Here is a 23763-nt window from a genome sequence, read left to right on the forward strand (position 1 = left end):
AGACTAGCATACCCCACCAAACCTGATCCGAATAGGACTCATATCCGCTGGAATTAATCGTTTTGAGATGATTTCCCCTTACTCGTGAGTGGTCGTATTAGTCGGCGTACCATGCCAACATTTGTCGGTGATCTGTTTAGTCCTTTCAGGAATGACTCAAACGGTGGAACAGAGTTCTGGCGGTCAGGTATGCTGGATAACCCATATCCTTGTACATTGGTTGATGGGACCACCACTGTACAAGGATATCGGTTATCCAAGAACCTGGAACTCCGGACTCAGTAACTCAACAGTCCAACTAATGGCCCTAAAGATGAGAGTAATTATTTACCCAACACTCGAACGGCTATCCCCTGAGAGAGGACTAGTCGGCCTCAGCAATTTCCCACACACACGCTCACCACGCACGACGATCGAATGCGACATCTGCATAAACCGCGATCCAATGTAAACTGCAGTGACGAGCTCCGGATGCCAGGTAAGGCATCTGAGGTTCTTGATCACAACAGCTTCGAACATAGCTGTCTAAAACTTCACCATTCTGATCTTTTCGCATCTGACTCTGCTGAGAATGAGACTTTTGTGTACCGTCGGTTTGAGAAACCTGCACTAGTTTTTCTTCGTACAAACATTTTTTGAGTCCTTAAAATTTCCACAGTTTCATTTCCGCGTTACGCCATTCGATCACAACAGTATGCATCCTTAGTACGACCTGACCACTCCTGGTAACCGTTGTCAAGGTGGATCCACATGCGTTTATGACGTCGACATCAGCCGTTCCTACCTTAAATCGACCCAGTTTAACCGTTTCAGGGGTAGGAAACCAAGGCAACGCCCAAACAAAGCCATACGACTGATTGTCTTCACCTATGTTCCTGTGGGTAAACATGTTTCACATAATACACAGATGGGTGTTTTTTTTTTTTTCAACTCAGTGTCTCACCAGTAAACAGGTTACGAATACACAGTAACTCTCCCATATTCGCGTATGCATCAGAGTAGAGACGGTGTAGTCGGGTACTGAAACTTTGCTGGAGATAGCAGGTAGAAGCAGGTGTGTATGGAGGTGTGAAAATCTAACTTTCTCCAGAACGGAGATTGTGAAAAGCTGCCGTTACCCGTTCTACTCGTCATCCGCCGGCGTTATACCTTCAGAAGATGCGCTGGATGTCAACGTTGGACTGCTGCACAGGTTATGTTGCAAGTTACACGTACAGTAGTCTCGCTAACGGCGCAGCGCGTCTTATTGTTGGCTGCGAGGCGTTGCATATGGAGGAGCTACTTGAAGTTACAGTCAAATTTACTTTTGGTAGGGGGACCATAATGTCTCTGTGTTGCGGTTTAGCAACCACTCTTCCAATGAGTGTGTGCCAAAGAATCGGTTTCTCTGTGTAAACAATGCCTTCGCAGGAAGGTGGTAGAAATTAGTTACCAATAACTCGTCGTCCTGTCTGTCGAAATGCCCTGGAAACTCAACACCCCTTTTCGTCAATACTGTATGTAACTGAAACTCTCACTTCGATCATGCCCTTCTTCCGTTCGACATCTATCAGGCAGCAAATTTAAGTCTGCCGAATACGCTCCACCCGTGTTTATTGTTCTTGTCTAAGCTCCTCATGCAGCAAATGTGCAAGATAAGAGTGGGCCAAATGAAAACACAATTACCGGGTTGATAGGATCCTCGTCATAGATAGCTGCCTGAACTAGAGCAACATCTTGATTTTTATAGCATGGGTATAAAATACTCCCTGTTCCTCATCGAATGGCAGGTGGAATGATATCGACAATGTTCAACCATGGTTTACTACATTAAACTCTGACCAGCTGTTTTGTCTTATTTTGTCGCAACCGGCCAGCGATTGAAATATTTTATGGCCAGCATTCGGAAAAGGTCGGTGGCATATCTTCTCAAGCTACAGGGACGTATGAACACGATGGACACAGAACGTCTGTGTGGCATTCACTTCAACTGTCCACTGTTGTTTATACATTCTCATTACTTCATTCCTTATAAGATTGTCAGTGGCTCTACGAAGCACGCCAGTGCAATGGTAACTGGATCTCTCGGCTTCAGTCAGTCGAATTACTCTGAGGGATTGGAATCTTGTTGATTGAATCCACCGGGTAACGTTAGTAACACTGTTCGAATAGATCTTCAGCGCGTCACAGGAACCCTATTAGAGAGACACTCTTGAACAACTGTTGCGGGAGAGCAATTCATACATGCTCAGTTGATCAGCTATCCGACTAATTTGAGGAACCTATCTACTTCGATTGCACTATCAGCCTCTGTAAGACGTCATCAGATTCGCTTGCGCTATTACTCACCTGATTGGCTGCTAAGTGATCTGTGAGGGTAGATGGGCAAAGGATTTAAGTAACGGCAACACTCAATGCCAACGGAATACCGGAAATAGTAATGTCACCCAAACGAACCGAACGATCCACCCGTTCAGCTATCACTTTCGAACGCCCAGCACCGACAATTTTCCCCGCTGGTAGTTTCCGTGCACAGACTGAGTTTTGCATAGCCATTGGGCTATAATGAGCTCGCCATGGAGTGCCTTAAGAACCGCGGATGGTGAGATGGGGTTGAATCAGGTTCCCGACAAACGGGTCGTGTAAGATCAACACCCACAGATAGTTTTGAATATCGTCCGATCATGCACCACATCTTCATATGCATATCAGCAAACGGCTGGCACTTTTCAGTGAGTAGTGCGTGGCCAAGACGTTAATGATTGAACAACAATAATTTGGCAATAAGGAACTAGGTTTGAATGAATATGCTTATTAGAAGAGAATAGATAGATCATTCGGGTTAGTTCGAAAACGACTGCGCAAGTTTGCGTCATACAGCAATCCCCCTGTGGATAAGCCTTATTAAAGAAACGAGAAAAACGCGTGTATAACATTGAAAAACTCTTCAAAGACGAAGTGAAGTGGTATTTCCTTCAGACCGAGCAATCACTTCTGTGTTGTAATCCGGTGTCCGCATGTCATTTCTCATTTCGTTATCTTTCTTTGGTGCAGGAGGTGGTCGGCTATCCTATTCTCCAGTCCGTTGAATTGAACTATGAAGAGTGCATTTACGTGGGTGACTCGTTGATTCATCCTTTTCTGTTGATTCCTCTGTTGACAAATCTCTCTCTCTCTCTCTTCTGGCTGTTCAACTCGGTACAAATAGGTAGAAACTTTTATCCGTTTTTGCAAACATTTAGTATAAATTGCATTATCCAGCTGGGTAAAGCTACAATTGCTCTGACTCCCATCAATGCAGACAACACATGCACACAACACGTGTGGCTCCATTATCTCTGCTGGGCTGTGCTTAGGTCTGTGCACACAGTTCTCCCGGATTACAGGTTACTCACAATATAGTGCACGTGTCTAATCGGTGGGTTTCGGCTCGCTACCAATAGATTTTAATTGAACCGATGTAGATTTACTACAGCAGTTACCTCTTAGCGCGTTGTGATTTACGCAGTTTGCAACCAAATCAAATAATGTGTGTTAGCTAACCAATGAGAACTACTTGCAAGTGTTAACCGAATACTTGGACGAACCCCCGTTTATGATATCCTTCGAATGAATTAGCTGCATAATGGTCTTCTTATGCATCATTTAGCACAACATTCGGTATATTGCAGTATATTTTGCCGTAAAAAATCAGTACTACTACCTCTCACTTGAAGAATACGATAAATAAAAGATTCAGTTGAGTCCCCCAATAACACCAGCGTGGTGTAAAAACGAATGCTCTTCGTCCATTGCGTACGACTCGGTAGTAGAAGGCTGATGAAGGCTTAGGGACTATACTTACTTGATGATCCTCAATCAAGATGAAACCAGCAGTGGACTGTCGAAGGGTTTTCACTGGTATTTGTTCTTTCAAACTGGTCCGCTGACGCTCCCTCCCCTCGTTCCAGTTCGACTGCCAAACTTCAGTCCCGGACTAGGGTACTCCGGACCTTAAAAGGTTTTTGTAACTTTTCAAATCACAGTTAATGTGCCATCTTCTGTACCGTCAGAAAAACTAAACACCAGCTATGCGAGATTGAAGGGTAAGCTGTACTATGCCATGTCTAAGTGCTGATAAGCCGCTCGTTGCCGAAGGGTTAAGAGTTCAAAGTTGTAGCCTGGAGATCGTGGGTTCGATACTCTCTGGAGTTTCGTTGGATGCGTACCGCTGATGATGAAACTGCTGTACAGTGCTTCTTGTCTTTTCAGCGTAGATCAACTCCACTTACAGGACGAATTTTCAATTGAAGACATCTCATCAATTATGTGCTCGAGAATAACACTTGTTCCAACGCACGCTCATTTAGAAAATGTTTTCTGGTTATGGGTGATTTGGTATTGGCGAGCCAATACGAAATGCGTGCATCTACCAGTTTCCGTCTTATTGTATTGTTCAACTCAGAACATTACCTGGGTCAAAGGTCAGCCTTTGTACCGCGTCTTGTATCTGTCACCGGACTAGCTAATCCGAAGCAGTCTGTAGTGTGAGACGTAAGAAGTCATTAGCGACGAACGCGAACCTGTGTTGCGACTCATTATGTGGTCAGTGCTAGCAAAACACACGACTGTCAGTTGGCAGTCAGTCTTTGTCACCTTGTTTTACTCTGATCACTTCGAGTGATTGGATGAGCACAACGAATCTGATGTGTTTAACGCGAGTAAAAGGTGTGTGCCTCGGCTAAACGGTGTGTTGATATCTGGACTTCGTTCGTTTCCAGCCGTTTTGTCCTCAATCTATGTCTAGCTGCAAAACCCACGGCTTTTCCTGACTCAACACCATATCTTCAATTTGATTATTGTCTCTGCATCCCTTAATTGAGGTCAGCCTTCCTCCGGCACGCAGCACATGAGGTTTTCACTGCATATTTATCGATCCAAGTAGTAGCACCTGATCAGTTCGATCTGGTTGCCAACTTGCTCGACTGCCGCACTCAAATTGACATAAGCCGGGAAAATGTACTGATCCATACTAGTTTAATGGAATGTGGAGTGTACGTCAATGTACACGACATGGATGATTGACGTTAAGCTATCAGTTTTTGGTTGAAAAAGGGTGAAGTTTTGATAGAATCTCAGGTCTTAACTCGACATATGTGACATCCAACAGTGGATGAAAGCTAGATTGAGGTCCAGCGGATGTCACAGTGCAATCTTTCCTTCACACGATAGCCTGACAATAGCACACCCACTCGCTGACAAACGACTGGGTGTAATTGCTGGAACTCGACAAGTCACATTACGTCTGTGTTCGATTTCTTCTTTAAGTTGAATCAACCGGAGATGTCTGAAAGCTCTGAGTTGAAACTTCTCTTTCGTAAAGTAAGGTTCCAAAATAAGGTTATCTTGTTTCCGAAACCCACGAATCGAGTCCAGTTCCTATTTTTGTGCCTTTGGAGCTGGCTATGATATTAGGTGAAGCGACGTCATCAGCTGTCCGATAGCACCACCCTATTGCGTAGCTGACTGGCGGATCCACCTCTTTTCACCGGCTTCGCACCAATTTCTCACAATTCTAAGGTTGGTCGTGATGATTTCGAATTAGTCCACCACCAGCATAAACGAGAGATTCAGATGGAAGCATTTGAGTCTCCCTTCAAAAGCAATTCCTTGCGCAAATGGGAGTTTTTGCCAAAAGCTGTCCAATTTAGGTTCAAGTAGAACACGAGGTAGACGGAAACTCGCGGATCGCTCCTACGTGATGAGCCCCAACAAGGGCGAAACCCGTCTTCGGCTGTCGAAGAGTTCTCAGCAACCTGAAAATAGTGTTTTACGTATGGTTTTTCAGATGCCTTCCGAGTAGTTCGTGCTAGTTGTCAGTTTGTTAGAAATTGCCACGACTGGTGTTGCGGCTATGGTTTGTTTCTGTTCTCATCTCTTACCCGCAGTTCTAAGCTTTTCGTGAAGCATTTCTTTGAAGTCATTCTAACATCCGAGAGAGAGAGAGAGCATCCAATATTATACGGTACTACCTCCAGAAATGTGCCTGCATGAGCAAAAACTCAAGGTCCGTAAGAGACGCCTGTCAAAGGTCTTTCCACGTAAGGTGGCCGTTGAATTTCGCTGGAAAACCCATTTTGTCATTAGTTAGTTGATTAGGTAATTGGTTAACTGGATGGTCAAATAAGCAAGCATAGCAATTGATAGTCAAACCCATGTGCTGACCCCTAGTTCCTACTCACAGCCCTACAACTTCCTACTTTCCGGTTTCATTCATGTCAATAACATGGCATCTATCAGTGTCCATCATCACTATAATCGCTATATTCATTTGACTGAACCTTGTTTATGTTTATACTTCTGTTTTATCGAACAGTGGGGTCAGTCAATGATGAGGACGGCGACTGCTTGCAAATGTCTAAGGAAACGCTGGTAGTAAGTTTGTGGTGTTTTATCAAGATATGCTTTTATTACGACTGACAATGCAGGCCGTTCGCCAAAAATTCACACCTGTCGCTGCATCGCTCTTGGCATCCTTTCTCGTCCTAACACCTCACTGCTATCTCCATTTAGAACCGCACCGTAGCAAGTGCCCACACAGTATAGAGCAAAATGTAACGCTTCAACAGTGTGTAAGTGCACTGAACCCATTCAGTTCAGTCGAGTGAAAACTTGGTTCAAGTAGAACGTAAGGTTAACGGGAACTCGGTGGATGCCCATACCTACCTCAAGAAGGACGAAACTGATCCTAGTCCGTCAGATTTTATTAATGGTGTGTCACATTTAGACAGTACATTGCGACATCTCGAATATTGCACGAACTGAAAATTGACGCGGCCTGGTCCCAATTGAAGCCATCCGTCATAAACGGGACATCTAGCTCGATTCCGTTGATTCTCTTGGTCAATACCAATTCCTTTGGAAAATGAGAGTATTTGTCGTAATCTGCCCAACTCGGGTTTAAGGAGGTTCGGGGACTGCGTCTACCTGGGGAGCCCCAAGAAGGGCGAAACCGGAAGAATTTTCAGCAACCTTATAGGCATTGTGCAACGTTTAGCTGATACAGGATGATTTCAAAGACTAGCTGCTGTTACGTCTACGTTCAAGGACATGTCCCCTTTTAGAATACCGTTTAAATGACTGTGTGAGCTGAATGTTGATGGATAGGACATTCTCCGTCCGATGCGTATTGTTCGCGTTCAACCTGAGTTGGTAGATACAATCAATTGATTATGAAAATCGTTAGAGAAGGTTACCCACCACAACCGAAAAGACGGATTTTACCATATTATTCCACTACGCTGTGTTTTGACTTTAGACTTTCCATTTAGGGTTGCTGGGTATTCAAACGACGGTTGGCTGCGTCGGTCAACTGAACGTGACTTTATACCTTCGCTTCATCTGATGAAGAGTGTACTGCTTACCAAGCTATAACTATAGGTTTGTAAGGTTCATTTTATACTAATTGTTGTCAACAGAGAATTCAGTCACCATTTAAGGAAATCCCTCGTTCATGATACTCTTCAACTGACCGCAGACTTCGAGGGTTGCATGCTTCCGTGCTTAGTTAAGCTGATACGCAGGTGATGAATCATTTCAAGGCCCGAAGTGTTGTCTATTCGCAGAATATTGTTGTTAGCTCTTCTTCGGAACCGCAACTTATGGAACAAATTTTTTACAAGGCTTTCAGACTGCAAGTTAAGGCTAGTTACCGTGTTTTATTGTGGAAAACATTCAAGTGTTTGACCGAGTCGTGGGAAATCGTTTTACGAAGGTTACCCCACTGGGATTTCTTGAACTACCCCTCTCCGACGTGCACTATCTTCCAGCAACCAATGAAACAAGTGAATCCATAAATCCAAAGAAAAACAATTGTTCAGCCTAGTTTGTGGAACGTAGCAGCGGCAACAACAGTGGCAACTAGTCAGCAACCTTCAGCTCCGGTTCCCCCGCGGGCCGGATGAATAGTACAAGTGAACCAGGGCATTTCTTAACCGCAGACCAACCCCACTGCGACCGCTGAAGATGTGTTCCACGTGTTCTCCTCATGATGTCGACGAGTAAGAAAGTGTATGTATGTTTAGCAGTCGTGTTTGGAGGATTGGATGCCTTGACACTGCAGCTAGACTGGACAGATTTTTGTAGCTGAGGAATCATGTGCTCATCAGGAGGTGGATTTGTACACATCGTCGCCTAGAATTTTGGGGAAAGGGAACAGGCATTGACTCTTCTATATATCATAGCAGGGATGATGACGGCACGTAAGCGCTCTCGTCTGCATCACTCACTGCGCTGCACTCACCTTCTAAGTTACGTCAGAATATCACCATAACGTTTCACTTATTTGGGCATTGCGTTGGGAATTTTTCTGTCGCATGTCGTGGGCTTTCTGGACGAAAACGTATTGGGATTCAAAAGTGACGATGTCTGTCTTTTTTCCTTCCCATACAGCCTGAAACTAGGATCAACTTCGACTCGCTGAAGACGATCGTTGATAAAATGAGCTTGCTCACTACCGGTAACGATGGTCTAGGTGATGGCACCGATCTGCCGCCGGCAGGAACAAGCACGCCCACCCTCCGAAACGAATCTCCCACTCTCCTTTCGAACCAAGAGGTCATCGAAGAATTTATCCTAGCTCTAACCATTTGCAACACGGCTGTCGTTTCAGCAACCAAAAATTCCGCTTCATTGGTAAGTGTGTCTGTCGATCAAACGCGTCGCTCGATGCTCATCAACTGTTCCGTTTCTTCCAAGTTTAGGTGTGTTTAAGGTCAGGAAACAGTGTTTTGTGTCGACCAGTTGCATCCGCACACGCAACCACCGTAAATTCGCTCCGCATTCATACGGCCACCTTGTGTCCTCAATTCTGCTTTGTTTGTATTCGCCACAGATTTGTCTACAAAGCCTCACCTCGTTCGACAAGCCGACACAGTTCAAAACCGGCTTTTCGCGGCGACTCAATCACCTGAATACCATTTCTTATGTAATTAATAACGAATAGTGGTAAGGAAATATCAAATGAGTATGGTAAGGAGAATGACAACAAAAGTGATAATACGTTACTCTCTCCCTCTAGGGGAAAATGCTGTGTGTGGTGCCAGAATGTTGGACCGTGGATGACATGGGAATTGTGAACTGTATCGCCCGTCTTTTTTCTTCACTAGGTCAATGAAATCCCAGTTACATTCAGAGGTTTTAGGTAGAATTGGATGTGACGGACATCTCAAAGTACTTTTCGATTCTTCGGTTCAATTCAGTCATTCAAACACAGAAAGCGGTAAAAATCTCACAGCTGCTCGTTCCGCTCTACAACTCCTTCTGTTCACAAATTGCTGATATAGCCTACCTCCAATGTTGATCAGCATCTGCACAGCTCAAATTCTTGTTCGTTAGAGCATTGTTTAAGAATACTGTCCATGAAAATCATTCGCTGAACAGATGGATTTTATCGAAACCGGTACGCACTAAAGACAAGACAATCCATGACCTTTCTTGTATTCGGATGGCTTTCAAAGGACTGCTAACGAAATTTTGTGTTTATTCTGAAGGACGAACCAATGTATTCTATCCGCTCAGCTTGACATTTCCACTTTTCTCATACTATCATGTTGTTCACTTGCAAAATGATTCGTCAAAAACAGGAATTCGCCAAGACTAGTCTAGGATGCAGTTTGTATGGTTTTAGTGTCCAGTAGAGTAGGAGTTTCTTTGCAGTTGATTCCAGGAGATTTCGTGATATCCCAGTCAAGCGATAATTTGCCGTTAACGAGTTGTTTCAGAGTTGTCTCTTCGCTGATAGGTAGGACATACTAATCGATTTGTATGTGACGCACATACCATAGTTGTACATATAAACTGTAGGACAATTAGTGTGAATCATCATCCATAATGGTATCCTAGTTCGCGGTGATTTGGTAATAGCGGTTCCTTTTGGTCGGGTCTTCATCCCTCAGAGTTGTCGAACATGAAGTTTTCGCTAAGAAGCCCCGTTAGGTAATATGTGTGGCCCACTCGTACATACACCCATACATTCGACACCCTTCTGGTGTGTCGATTATTCGTGAACAACTATCCATGCAGTGCCATTTCCACAGGGGTGTCTGATCACTGGTTCCCCTTGCTTCCACATATACAGCGGAAAAACTACACACCTTTTTTTTAGCGAAATACACTCATTTGCAAACCAATTGGGTTTTACGAGAGACTCACCTGGACCGTAGCTGAATCTTTCGTTGATGATGTTCTAAGTAACTGAATGTGCTACACCAGGCCGTCGCATGTTTCACTTGGTACGATGTTCACAAACGTGAGATTCAGCTGGGTTCCAGGTGAGTCCTTCGCAAAACCAAGTTGGCTTACAAATCAGTGTATTTCGCTGAGTTCGTACAATTTGAGTTCAAGTAGAACCTAAAGTTGACGGAACTTTGGGGACTGCACCTACTTGATGAGCCCCAAGAAGGGCGAAGAAGGGCTGTCGAAGAATTTCCAGCAACATAATGAGTAGTATATTATGCCCATACACACTTTTTTGTTCACACAAAAGGACTGTCGTCCGTGACCCAGTACCCGAGGACTGACATAACCCAGGAGATTATTCAGGGCCAGTTTCAAGGGCCTTAAAAGACAGACAAGTCGCGTTGTTGCACCACAACACGTGAAGTAGTTTTTCATCAACGTGATGTTTTATGCCTAATTACAACAGTCTGAGATAGGAGGTTTGTCTTTCGAGCAAGCAAACATTTCTGGATTGTTTCTCGCGAAACTACCTTGTTGGACAAGGTGGTAACGAAGAAGACAAATGTGGTGCGAACGAAATACGCTGAAAACCCCTCGACAACCCGCAACCCATTTCGTCCTTCTCGGGGCTCATCACGTGTGCGCATTCTCCCGAGTTCCCTTGCGCTTTACTTGAACCCAGATTCCGCAAAATTAGTGAAACAATCTCATTCCCCAACCAATTTGCTTTTTTAACGTGTGACTCACCTGACTCCCAGTGAGTTATGAAATAATATTGGTGTAGCAAAATTAAATAGTAAAAAATGGTTACAAAGCGTGGTTGGGGTACGCTAGATACGACAAACGCCAATCAGTATAGAGACAGCCTCTACATAATACCGCTCAAGAACGACGGTTTTGTACTCAAAGGCGGTGAATCCCAAGAGTTCCGAGAGACAGGAGAAATGCGGCCTCACAACCTTGTCTGATGCGCTCAGTATTTTGTTGAGCGAAAATCCACCATCAAGTTGATGACAAAACTGTCCTAATTGTCAACCACTCTGAAATACACGGACCTGACACTGTCCGCTTGCAGTCGCGTTTACGGGCGCATTGTAGCTAAACGTTTGACTGCGGCCTAATTCACCTCAGACCGAGCGTTTCAATTACAGGTGCTGGTATCCACAATCTTCGCATGGTCTACCGATACTGAACATTGAAGCGTGAACATCCTGAGGTGATCTAGTAACAAATTTCCGCCTGGACGACTGCGTGCAGTCTACTTATTTTCTTGCTGTTCGACAGCTCATGATGCGTTGCACTTGCAGTCAGCCAGTCATGTGACACAGTATTGACTGATTACAGCTCACCCTGACTTCGTTGCTGATCCGGACCAGAAGCTACTCATCAATAGAACTGTCCTGTATCAGTATGATACAGGAGTGAGAGGGATTCGACTCTATCGCTGGAAGACGATTTTCTGAATGAAGAGGTCGTTCGCTGAAGTATGATGTCGATGATTCATCAGAGTTCTGCGGGCGACAGGTTCTAAAATCTTGGACTGCTTGCTTACAGGAAAGTTTGCAAGCTGATTGAAATATACTCCTGGGACAGCAGTGTCCATAAGACTAGGACTGAACTCGGAAAATAAAAGGCTAGCTTTTCTACTGTCGACAGAAGGTCATTTTCACCAGGCTTCAGGAGATGACCTCATACTCAATCGGCAAAGCAAAACAAATCTCACTCTGAAGAAAACCAACTGCATAGAAATGGAGGCTTCCCTGAGTTTTTCCCTGCTTGGTGATACTTCCAACGCCCTACTGCTACTACTATACGCAGATACTGTGGTCTTAGATGGAAGGATACTTTGTCTTCAGTGCTATACTAGCATTTGAGTTCATTGAAACTATAGCGGTCTGTATGCTGTCTCTGTTTGGATGCGCATATTTTGGAGTTGCAAGACCCTGTGCGCTTTCTTCAACATTTCCGCCGAAAGCAGGAGAAATCGAGGTTACACTAAATGGAGGATATTCCGTCTTGAAAGGGGAAGGTGTTCCTTTCGAAGGTCGTAACAGTTAGTCCTCCGAAAGTCCAATAATGATGAGCATTCTGTCCATGAGATCAGATTCACTAGAGAAAGATGACAATACTGAACGGAATACCCATCCCGACCTTCAATGCTTAGGTGTCGTGGTGGGACAAAACGGCGTGAGCTGATGGTGTAGTAGTCATCTCCGTTGTTTCAACCACGCAAGTTGCGTCATTGGACATGCTCTTAACAAGAGGATTTATTGAACAGTCTTTCTTGTGAATTTCGCCAAATGTTGGACTTTATCTATAAGTTGTCTTTTGCTGCTATCGACTCAGAGTTGTGTGAACTGAACAGATGTTGTACGTAGCACTTGCGCTTATCCAAATTCAGACAAATGTTATGGATGTAAAAACTGTATAAAATTCAGATCTGCTGGCATGTTAAGACGTTGGATACAAGAACCTTCAACCGTAAAGTCAGTAACTCGATGCTGAGCAACTGAAATGGTGTCTTACCTTCAAATTTTGCTCATACAGGAAGGTACGAAAGCTCTGTTTGAGCAGACCGCCAATTAAAAATTCTTGGTGACATCAACTCATTCGTTCACTACCTTGACATATCAGAATCTTCTTGTCTCTACTCATGGGATGCGAATGTTCTATTTTCCTCTTTGAATGTATGGATGCTATCCTTCTTAGACACATCTTAGAGCAGTTTGTTCTAAAGTCTATGCAATGGACTGTCATCAGTTTGTTTGCCTATTGAACCTAATTTCGCGTCGATTGGCACGTTACATGCATCCACATTGCTGTGCGCACCCCAAACTACCTTTCCAGGAAAACACTACCAACATGATGTATTCTTTGGTAGAAAAAATCTTAACCTATTTTCGGACTACCTCAAATGCAATTTTTCAACGCAATCGACACTCATCCTCACGAATAGTCGAGACCAAAACTGACCGAAATTCTGCAAATTGGCAGTTCCTTTCACTGGGCAACACGAATATCTTTGTAGTTCAATTTATTAGATATTGTTCACTGCAGAAGATATTAACACAATGGCTCGCCAGTCTGAAATTTGAATTCAAAGCTGATTCGCACACCTGATGACGACCATGTGACCAGTCATTCGATTAGTAGAATCACATGACTCTCGTACTCTGTGTTAGTTTAGTCTGAGTGAGACTGTCTTGCTTTCGTATGTCCGAATCTGACGAAGAACTATCAAAAAGACATTTTTCACGCGGTCTGTGTTTTGAAAAATGAAAAGTAATTTTTTCCTTCGACAAATCGTGGTTATTCTCGTCCGATATGTACTTTTAGAGGGTCAACAACCTTGACAGCTGCTGTAGCGTGAACAGGCAGGTCCTGTTAGGGCACTAAGGACATTGGAATGTCTCTAGGATTCAATGAGTGGTCATGATTAGGGCTGGATTCTCTCCTTACGAATTTCTTTTCCGATGTACAGCTTCGGCGCGAGTGTGAGAGTTTTCGGCACGTGTGCATATATTAATGCTGCCTAACCATGCATGTGCTCCCTACCTGGTGTAAAGTCACATACACGTGTCTTGGGATTAGCTGGCATGTGGAAAATTAATAAAACAGTGGTGGAATCAATTATGGGAACAACGTGGTGGTCTTTGTAGCAGAGTCAGGTGTGAAATTGACCACCATAGTTGCTATGACAGTAACCTCTCGACGCCTCATGATTTGTGTGATTTCTGTGAGTTAAAAGTCGTCCTCATAAAAAGGTGTGGTTGGTTCGGGAGGTGGCTGTGTCGTGAATGAGGGCCATAGGTCTGTCTCGTCGTTCCATAAAGCGACATTAAACTGACGTCAAGTGGTATCGGGTGACACGTTTGACACATCTTTGTCTGCAATCCAAATATAGGGTATTTGCACGAATAGTCACATGCCTCTGCATAAAATGACACCCTGTGACAGGTTTCTGATTTTGACGTTTGTGAAGACTCATTCCGAACGCTGGATGGCTTGTACGTGCAGGTCACAAGTTCACAACATAACATAGTCAGCATTGATTGATGCCAAGTGAGCTAAGCTATGCGGGTTTCAAAGTTGTCTATAATCCTTTCTCAATCCAGCGCCATTTATAAGGTTTCTGGAAGCTATATATGGGAAGTTTAAAGTTAAAACGCAGCATAGTGGAACAAGATGTTATAACCCGACATTTCGGTTGCTGTGGAAAACTTTTTCAAGGTTGAGTTTTCTACTGAGTACGTTATTTGGCTCCGCTATCATGTCTTCTACTTGGTGTGTTACTGAAATCAGTTGGCAGCCCGATACAACACGCGTGTATGTGTTCGTTTCTAGCTCTGTGTTCGCGTATGCTGAATTTTGTGGTTCCGTTAGTTGTACGTCATTGTTGCGATTCCTGCTTGATCTCTGGCCATCAGGATGTGCGGGAAGTCCAAGCCAGATAGACAGGTTGCTGGCTGCGTCACTACACCCCAAAGCTTCATCGCACGCCCGTTATGTGTGTGCCATCGAAGTTGATTTGGTGGCTTGACTCAAGTACGTGGAGTGGCTGAGCCGGGTTCAAGTTTTCCTAACTCGATTGGATTTTGTAAAGGAAAACGCGTATGTACTCTTTGGTTGGCACATGGAGTGGTCTGGTTGTCTGGCTTCTGTTTGGCTGGACATTCTGCACAGGGGATTTGATAGAAGCCGTTTGTGTGGCGTTTCGGTTCGACGGAGACTTTAGTCCTTACAAGGTGTCGTCGTAAAGTGTTATCATTTCGGAAGAAGTATCTTTCGAATAGCGCCTGATGGGGTCGCCCTGCCTCGCTGTTTCGGTTAACGTTCTATTCATTTTTATGGCAACGAGCCCTTTGCTGTAATACCGCATTGGGCTGCTCCAGTCCATTCGTTCACTTGGAGTCGTCCGAGCATCTTTTCTTGATTCGATCCCCCAACGATCCAACAACTGCGTGTTTGACGTGGTGTGAGTTCGTAGGATCATAAAGCAAAAGTCCCTGTCCGCATCTGTGGGTTGAGGTGAACAAACAGCTTGCAGTTCAGGAAACTACTATTTCAGTACTCGCTTTCATCTCCCGTGATGAATTTACACCACTACGATTTTGCTTCAAGCAGTTTAGGAAGACTTGTCTCTATGTTGCTGATATGTCAACTTATCTCAACCAGGTACACGGTGGATTGATGAAGTCACTTGAGCCCTTGGAGAGCCCCTAGCGACACCGTCAGTTTGTCTTGAAAGGTTCTGCAAGGTGGAATTAGTGGTGCTTAGACACAGTGCAGCGCCATATCAAGAGGGAGTTTGGTTGTCCCCTGTGCTAGAGATATTTTCTCAGACAGAAAAGGGGACAGAAATGTGCATAGTCCTTAGAGAGTTTTTACATCAAGGTTGACCTCTACTTTATCATCAGTGATGTGGGTAGATTGTAGAATAATAACAGAATCAAAAGAACCATTCACGTGATTTACGACCAGCTGATAATCCGGCTTCAGTAAGCTGCTTGAGTATTCGAACAAGTTGTGCAAGTAGTGTGGTCCACGATGGGACTCATGGGGGTATCTGTTTTAGTATCTTTGGCGATCCATAGAATCTAACATACGCAAACCTCATCCACAGACGTAGCGATTCCACAGTGATGGAGCATGAGTGGATACACTGAGACAAGAATATTTAAAATGCCGTATTATCTGAATTTTTCGATCACAGGGCTGTCTGATAGCTTTACTAACAATGAATTGGAGATGGTGTTGTTGTGAGGACATCGCTGGTTGACTTCCACTACTTATGAGGCCACTAAAAGCTCTTCGACAGCCCATAACCTGTTTCGCCCTTTTTGGGGCTCATCATATGGACTCATTTTCGAGCTTCCATTAACCTTATGCTCTATCTAAGGCCAAATTGTACGATTTTCGTGAAATACTTTCATTTGCCTACTCAGTCACTTTAATCTCAGCTGGATTTCCCGTTAAACCCAAATTGGTGTGCACAATAGTGTATTTAGCGAGTTGCTGAAAACTTATTAGAAACGAGAGATTAAGCTTATTTTTAGCGGAGACTCGCGTTAACAACAGAAGTGGCCTGCAAATAGGTTGGTAACTCCACATGTTTACCATCTCATTCGCATGCGGTCGGCAGAGATAGCGAAGAGAAAAACAACCCGACAAACCCATTAGATCATATGCTGTTGAAAGGATGAAAGCCTTCGCGTGGAGATGTTTATTAGGAAACACCAACTGAACAGTTACAGACTATTGGACAGGGAAGCAAAACCCTCATGCACATCGTTTTTATAAAAACTAAATATCCGTCTTCTTCTCGAACGCGTCTTCCTGAACTTTGTTGGATATTTATTGTAAACGAATGCTGTAAAGCAATTCCGCAAACTTCATGATAAATCTCACTTTTCAATAGATGCGAAGTGGATTTACGAGAAAACATACCACTCACATGCCTCATCAGTAGTATCCGCCATTACACAGTGCATTCAGAAATGTGCAAAAATATGGTCACTTTGAGTGTTTCACGGTAGCCCCTCAGATCTATAGATTTTCTGTCAGGTTTGCAACGTTTCACGGAAAGTCAGGGCAGTGACCGCCGTGTGGAGGTAGTACCGTACGACACCTAGTTTCCACTGTGACATTCAGCGAAGGCATTGTTCTACCCACGATAAACGAATACAATTTTTTATAATTTAGTAGTCTCCTCTCCGGAAACGTCATTCAGCATGGTGATTGACCTTAGTTAGAGATCATTTATTCCGACAATACTGTCTTCTTCCTGTGGTGTCACCCCTAAAGTGATCTTCACTGAATTCTTCTGATGTCCTTCCTTTCATCTAATGTCACAGCAATCGCCTGTTGGCGAGGGTCAATCTCATACTAGTACGAAGAACTTTATCTTAACCCGACTACCGGTTACCCTGCATCTTTTTACTGCGCTAGGTGCATTCAGAGAGGCCTCATTCGCCAATGAAACGTCCTTCAGATGCTGAATCCCTTAACTGATAAGTTACGACCATCTTGTTAGAAATCTCGCGCATATCTCCCGAATATTTTTTGTAAACACTAATTCGGAAGTTTTGACACGAATAAACTTCATCTTTTTCTAACGAGATGAATGTGCAGATGCATAAAACTTATGTTCACATTTGTAAGGCGCCTATCAGTTGTCTTATTACCGTGTGCCATTAGAACTTCGTCGCTTCGAGTCACGAAAACTTATCATGAAACGACAGCTAGCACTGTAAAGTGGTTTAATTCTATCTATCGTTTCGCTCGTCCAAAGTTTCACAATGTGGACCAGTTCCGATTGGCCCTCGAGCATCTTGGTTGTGTATAGCAGCGTATCATCTATCCCAAATGTCCGTGGATAGTTCCTGGTCCATAGTATGCATCTTCCAGACGTCGATCGGTGCTTTTTTTCGTCTAGTCTTATTTATTGCACTTATTTTCCCTGCCACTTTATTGTCGTGGTAATTTTATACCTAAGGTAACAGCTTCTAGTTGTGAGCCGAACTCTCATCGTTCTAAGCTTCGTCATTCTAAACTTGAAATATCCCTCTCTGATTTCATCAGTTTCAAGTACCCAATCGCCGTCGTGGTTTGAAAGGTAGGTTACGTGCTAGTCCGCTTCTGCCTGCTGCCCGCCGCGGTAGGGTTAGGAAGAAGCCACCTTCAGACACCAGCTCCGTGAAACATGCCCTCAGTTTGGGTTCACTTTTCTCACGAAAACGACGACAGAACAAACCAGAAACAGTCACAGCGCCACAATTCGAACTGGCTGAGGAAATTTGCGAGGAGCAAAGTGAACAAACGACAGTTGACACGCCACCCGAGGGCCCAGTCACAACCCACCAAAGCCCTGATGTTGCGGAGGCCAGTAGTTCAACTGTGTCGCCCTTCGGCGTTCCTCAGCTCGTACTGCCGGTGGATGTGTCAGACCAACAACCTTTGAGGGCGCTTGGCCCTGCACACAAACAGACCTCAAGTCAAAGTCTTCCTCCTGTTGTCCAAGGATTAACTTTGGACTTACCGACGCCTCGGCCGTTGCATGGGAAGCGAATCGAAGGGAAACGGAAGCAGCAAAAAGCATCTCGTGCAGTAGATGTATTACAATGGCGTGTCCCTTTTTCTGACCCCGATGAATCTATGGACGACTTTGTCTCACGTAAGGCTGTTGATATTCTTTCATAGACTAGGCCAAGCAATGTCTACATATTGCTTATCAAAAGTACCTGCTGTTTACTACCATTGAATACTCTAGCTTACAGCTTCAAGGTCATTTGAGTTCGATCTTGATGGCTATTGAAAGCATTTTCTGAACTGAGATTTCTGATAGCGGGAAGCGCGTGCCTGATAGTGTGTTTCATGAACTGATTTGGCAGAGTCATTCTAGGGTGAAATTGCTTTCTCTCGTTTGAGTGTCTATAATTACTTTCTGTGCTTCATATCCATTTTGATGTAAATAATGGTTGCTGTTGTACACTGATCACCGCAGTTCGCCTACATTAACGGGGAATTTTCAACGTCTCCTAGTTTGTACGGTGCATTGGTGAACGCCCGTACACAAAGGGCCACTCATAAGTCAACAATACCGTGTTTAGCGTTCCTGGCATGCTCCGAAAAAAGTGCCTGGCTGACCTTAGGCGCATTCTATCGCCCCTGCTTTTTGAGACCTGGTTTCGATATCTCCCGTGGATGCTTCTTCGGAAAGGTCTTTCTGACCTCCCCTGAAAGTTGTCTTCCCTTGGGGCTTCTTTATCTGTTCCAACCCATATGAACCAGTTCATGTAAAAATGCGCGAGAAGTTGCATAAGTTTCATTTCGGAACTAAACGGTTAGTGACCTTCGACTAGTTTCGTCTTTTCTATATAAAAGCACTGAGGTCCTTGTTTTCGTTATTAATTCAAATTAATCTATAGGAGAGATAAATTTGTATCAGTAAAATGTTCTTTTTTTCATTTTCATGGGCATCATCATTATTGGCGTCATTCACAACATCGGTACTGTCATTATCACCGCACCATCGGTGACGTCAGCATTGTACTTACCGCCGCTATTGTTATCATTTCTGGCGTCGAGCAATGCGTGTGATCAATAGGTGTGGAGTTGGATGACCGCAGATAAAGAAAAAGCACAGGAAACGGGGCGATGCTAAATGGGATTTCATGAAGCAAAACTAGCAAGGGACTCCATAGGCTAGGTGACTAGCTTGTGGATAAGAACTTATAAGAACTGAGGTATGTTGTCATATCGGGAAGTATCTCCAGTCATCAATGGAGTTTGTCACCTGGTCCACAATTCAGTCTTGCGAAATAATATATTTAGGGTTTCTATACCTTGCAACAGTGTTATCCTCGCCAGTCCTTCGTTTAGGGCCTTCCAAGAAGCCTCGGTGGGGCTCTCTTGACATTCAGAAAGGATAAACTCTTCAGTGGAGACCGAGGTTTTATCAGATCGGCCGTCAAGCATGCGTTTGTTCCACTGTCAAATAGGCTATCAAGTGCCATATCATCGCTGATGTCTTGACTGTTGGAAACAACAATAGTCAAAAACCGCGAGCTTTGAGAAATTTCCGGACCGTGGAGATGGACTAACCGCACACCAACACTATAAACTGGGCCCTTGATGTATGAAAACGACATCTTTCGAGTTCGTAATTAATGGAGTGCGGTGCACGTACGTGAACTTGTTACTAGTCCTGATCAGACCACCTACTGTGCAGTCTTGCAACATGAGTTTACAATTTGAAGGGGTACATCACATCCTGTAAAAACCTACCCTTCTATCCAAAAGGTTCAACATTGTTCGCCTGTGTGGGGGTCGAGAACCGGGAAAGGCAACATCAGCAATGTGTGTGGTGTCATTTAGAATTCCACCAGCAGGTAGCTGTGCTCTCGTGGACTTTAATCTTTTATTCTCAATGATCACACATTAGTATTTTGTGAAGCAGACAGTCTCATAATGGCAACTGAATTTGGAGATGTTAAACTCAGCGGCTATCAGTATCTGTGTTGAATGTCTAGTGTCTGTCGAAGCGCTAAAACACCTGATGCAACCATGACCCGAACTAAAGCCTCTCGGATCTTCTGTAGTGGTGCATGCTGAAACAGGTCGTCAAATGTTATCAAAGGCGTTCTAACAGGTTTTGAAAAGTAGGTGGATAGGCTCCAACCACGTCATACCCTTTTTGGTTTTCCATGCACTCCGCAAGGAGGCTTTATCACTCCTGTTACTTGTTTACTGGCTTTTCGCAAGTTCTGCGCACGCTACTATTTGCCGTCCATACCTTTCAACCACAATACAGGTTCGTATGTTTCTTTGGATAGTCAGAACAGTACGCCACAGGCACCGAGATCCAAAACAGATGCCGACGGAGTGGAGCTCAGGCAGGCGGTGAGTCGTAAATTCACTGTAGTCGCCCATGATGGATCCGTCTACGAGTTGCCCATTGGGGATGACATTGTTGTTCCGGCGGCTGCAGAATCTACGGCCTGTTGCCCACTGTCTGACACGACCCTGTATGCATCTTATGAATCGGAGAGTCCGGACGAATTGTCTCTGGTCAAAGCAGCCTGTCGTCAAGGCTGTAAACTGTTGCAACGAGGTCTAGACTTTGTACTTATTTGGCTCCCGAGTAAGCAATCCAAATTGTTTCCCTATCGTGTTTTGTTTTCCGGTATCTGTCTCACACCACCAGCATCCTGGCGTAGGTTATTCATGTTCTAACGCGTGTATTTTATGGGGCGACCCCAACATTCATCTACTTTCATGGTTTCACAAATGCAAGTCGCAACACGTGCTCACCGTAGTAGTCATAGCGGTAAGCCTTCAACACCATACGATTTCTATCGAGTTTTCAGCCCCAAAAGATCTCTCACCGTAGGATAGCCGCTACCGTAATAGAAAGTGCACTTTGGCAGGCTAGTGCCTGAAATAAAACGACAGAATAACTTTAGCATGTTATGACTTCGGAGCGCAACCTTAAAATCAGTTGCCCTCATTGCCTTTGAGTACAGTGGTCCACTGTGACAGATGCCTAGTTTTTACCTTGGCCCCAAGTACAGTCCCCACGCTGGCACCAGAAGACACACAGATGCAAGTAACGAATCGATAATGCCACATACTGACACAGTTATTTTCTTCATGTAGTTCATGTTGGTTTTGTAAGCTTCCTAGTACACATCCGCCACATGTGCCGAACGGAAAGCCCACTAGATCACACAGGGTTGATAGCTTTTGTAGTGGGGGGGGATACGTTCGGACAGATGCTAGAATCTTATCGTCGCAAGTCATGGAATTGGCCTCGGATAATACGCATTTTGAGATTCCCACGGTTTAGTCATTCTTAAGGAGACCGCTTTAGAGGAGGACCACCGTTCTCCATCCCAGGAGAACAGAAGGCTAAATTGACAGTTTTTGTCACTTCAGCTAGCGGGGGAAATCACACCGTTCTTCAAATACGGCCTACTTTTCCAGCGGCCACCTACAGTACAGTACAGGTAGTTTTGACTGAACCGACTGGAACTCTCATCTGTATGGAATGATATGATCCTAAGAGGGCATCCTCAGGCTTGAGTACTTCACTGCTATTTCGCAAGTAGGGTAACATCTTACATCATACTCGACCGCCTGTCGGTTTTCTGCGCAAGGCAAATTGGTTACAAGCGTTTCGTCTTTGAGCGACGTGACATCGTAAATGTGTCGTCAAGATGCGGAGCTTGGTAGTACATGAATGCCCGTGCACTGAGAGATGGCGTGTCTGTGTTAACGCATGTGCTTCCAGCTGTGACTGGCTACCGATTAGATTAGCCGTTTGATCGGTGGGTCCATTGGTTGGTCCGGTAGTTGGTGTTCTGATTGGTCGAAGGCCGCGGACAATCCGCTGTCCGTCAGTGCTGAAAGGAGCTCCGACCTCGACCTCGATAGATTTCACACCATAACCTTTTCACGGTGGTTCCTTCTTTTTGCTCCATTAGTTCAGTAGTTATGCCCATTCGAATATCACCGTTAAGCCGCTGCCGAGATTAAGTCTAGTTTTTGATACAAAAACTCCGTCAGGCCAAGTGCGTAAGTAAGCAGCTTGATTGGGTTTCAAGTCAGTCAGGGAACCAATCTGTGAGATTTCTTACGACCAGCCCACTTGAGCGGTGCTAGGTCTCAGTATGATATTCCTGTTTGTTGGTTAGTGGGGATGACTAACATTTACGATAGATGGTTAGGGAGAGTTGTCTTCATGTTGAACCCGGATTTTTGCGGCCTTGATTTTTCCGTCTAGGACACTTTAATTGAATATTCCTCTTGGGGTCGTTCACAGATTTCGCTCGCCTGTGCTCGTCGAGAGATGCCGGGGCAATTGGTTCGGGATGGGAGTGGTGCCCAACAATAAATTCACCGATTGTTTACCAAACCTCTTTGAAACGATAGGTACTTTGTCCTTATTTGCTAATGAACTTATGTCCGGATACCAGATAGCTTCTCCAAGTTGCAATGCACGTTTGGTGGAGCTGATTGTTCAAACATTCATTCTCCCACTATTCTGTGTAATAAACAGTACAGTCAGTGCTCTCATTTAGCGCATCTTAGAATACTGTTGCGGTCGGGTTTCTACTAAACTCATGTCAAATACATCCTCCAAGCGAGACCCATGTGGGAAGTACTTTTGTGAACTTTGCAGGGGAGCGGTTACAGTGCCTTGTACCCTCAGTCTCAGGTGCGGGATGGCTCAGTGGTTAGAGCGCCAATTTACTGACCGGAAGATCCATGGTTCAAACCCGTCCCCTGTCTAGGCTTGGGCAACCTGGCAGTATCCCAGACCTCGCGCTGCCTTCGGGTGGCATGGCAGCTAGGCACCGAGAGGGTGTTACAGCTGAAAGAACATCCTCAGTCTCACAATGTATTTTTATTCATCCGTATAGTTTTCTTCAGTGACTGACGATACTTTGTGAACAACAATTCTGCCAACTGGTCACTGATAGCTCATATCTCTCTCTTTCGACCTTTTTGGCCCTCTACAGCTGATGGTCTTGTTGGCATCCGGGTGCTAAATATTCTACCGTTTGACTCCATAAGGAAACGAATGTCAATTCTGATTCGCCATCCAGCCACTAACGATGCGATTCTCTATACAAAAGGTGCAGATTCGGCTATTTTGGACCGTGTGAGGTGTACAAGTAAGTCAGCTTGTAGTGCAAAGATGACACGAGGCAGACATTCACAGAGACCGATCTTTCTGTTATCACACATGTTCACTCCAAACCCTTAATATTGATGTTTTCATTCTACCACCATTCGAGTGGCACCATCTGATTCTTTGAAAGCTTACTGCTGAAACAGGACTATCAATCAGTGAGAGCTCATCCTCAGTGGGTCGTCATTGGCTGCGTTGTTTAACAAATCCATAGGCAGCGCGGACCTTTTCCATCGTAATGCCCTCAAGCATATTGTGACAATGGCTTTCGTGAGGTGTATAACTACCGAAATTGTACGAAGCACTAATGCACGTTTCCATCTGATTCGGGCAACATGTTCCAAAGCCAAGTCTTAACTACCCTGTCACAA

General features: G+C 44.5%; 1 protein-coding gene across 1 annotated transcript in view; it reads left to right on the forward strand.

The window, feature by feature from the left end:
* Positions 1-8352: 8352 nt before the first annotated feature.
* T265_01144 (hypothetical protein) overlaps positions 8353-23763 on the forward strand; it is a gene marked incomplete at both ends in the record, with an annotated part of 60183 nt that continues 44772 nt past the window's right edge. The window contains 3 exons of the mRNA XM_009165105.1: positions 8353-8652; positions 17779-18370; positions 20510-20839. Coding sequence (XP_009163369.1) covers positions 8458-8652; positions 17779-18370; positions 20510-20839 — 1117 coding nt within the window. The remainder of the gene's footprint in view (positions 8653-17778; positions 18371-20509; positions 20840-23763) is intronic.

This window comes from Opisthorchis viverrini (assembly GCF_000715545.1).
Source record: "Opisthorchis viverrini unplaced genomic scaffold opera_v5_12, whole genome shotgun sequence".
NCBI classification, from domain to species: Eukaryota; Metazoa; Platyhelminthes; class Trematoda; order Opisthorchiida; family Opisthorchiidae; genus Opisthorchis; species Opisthorchis viverrini.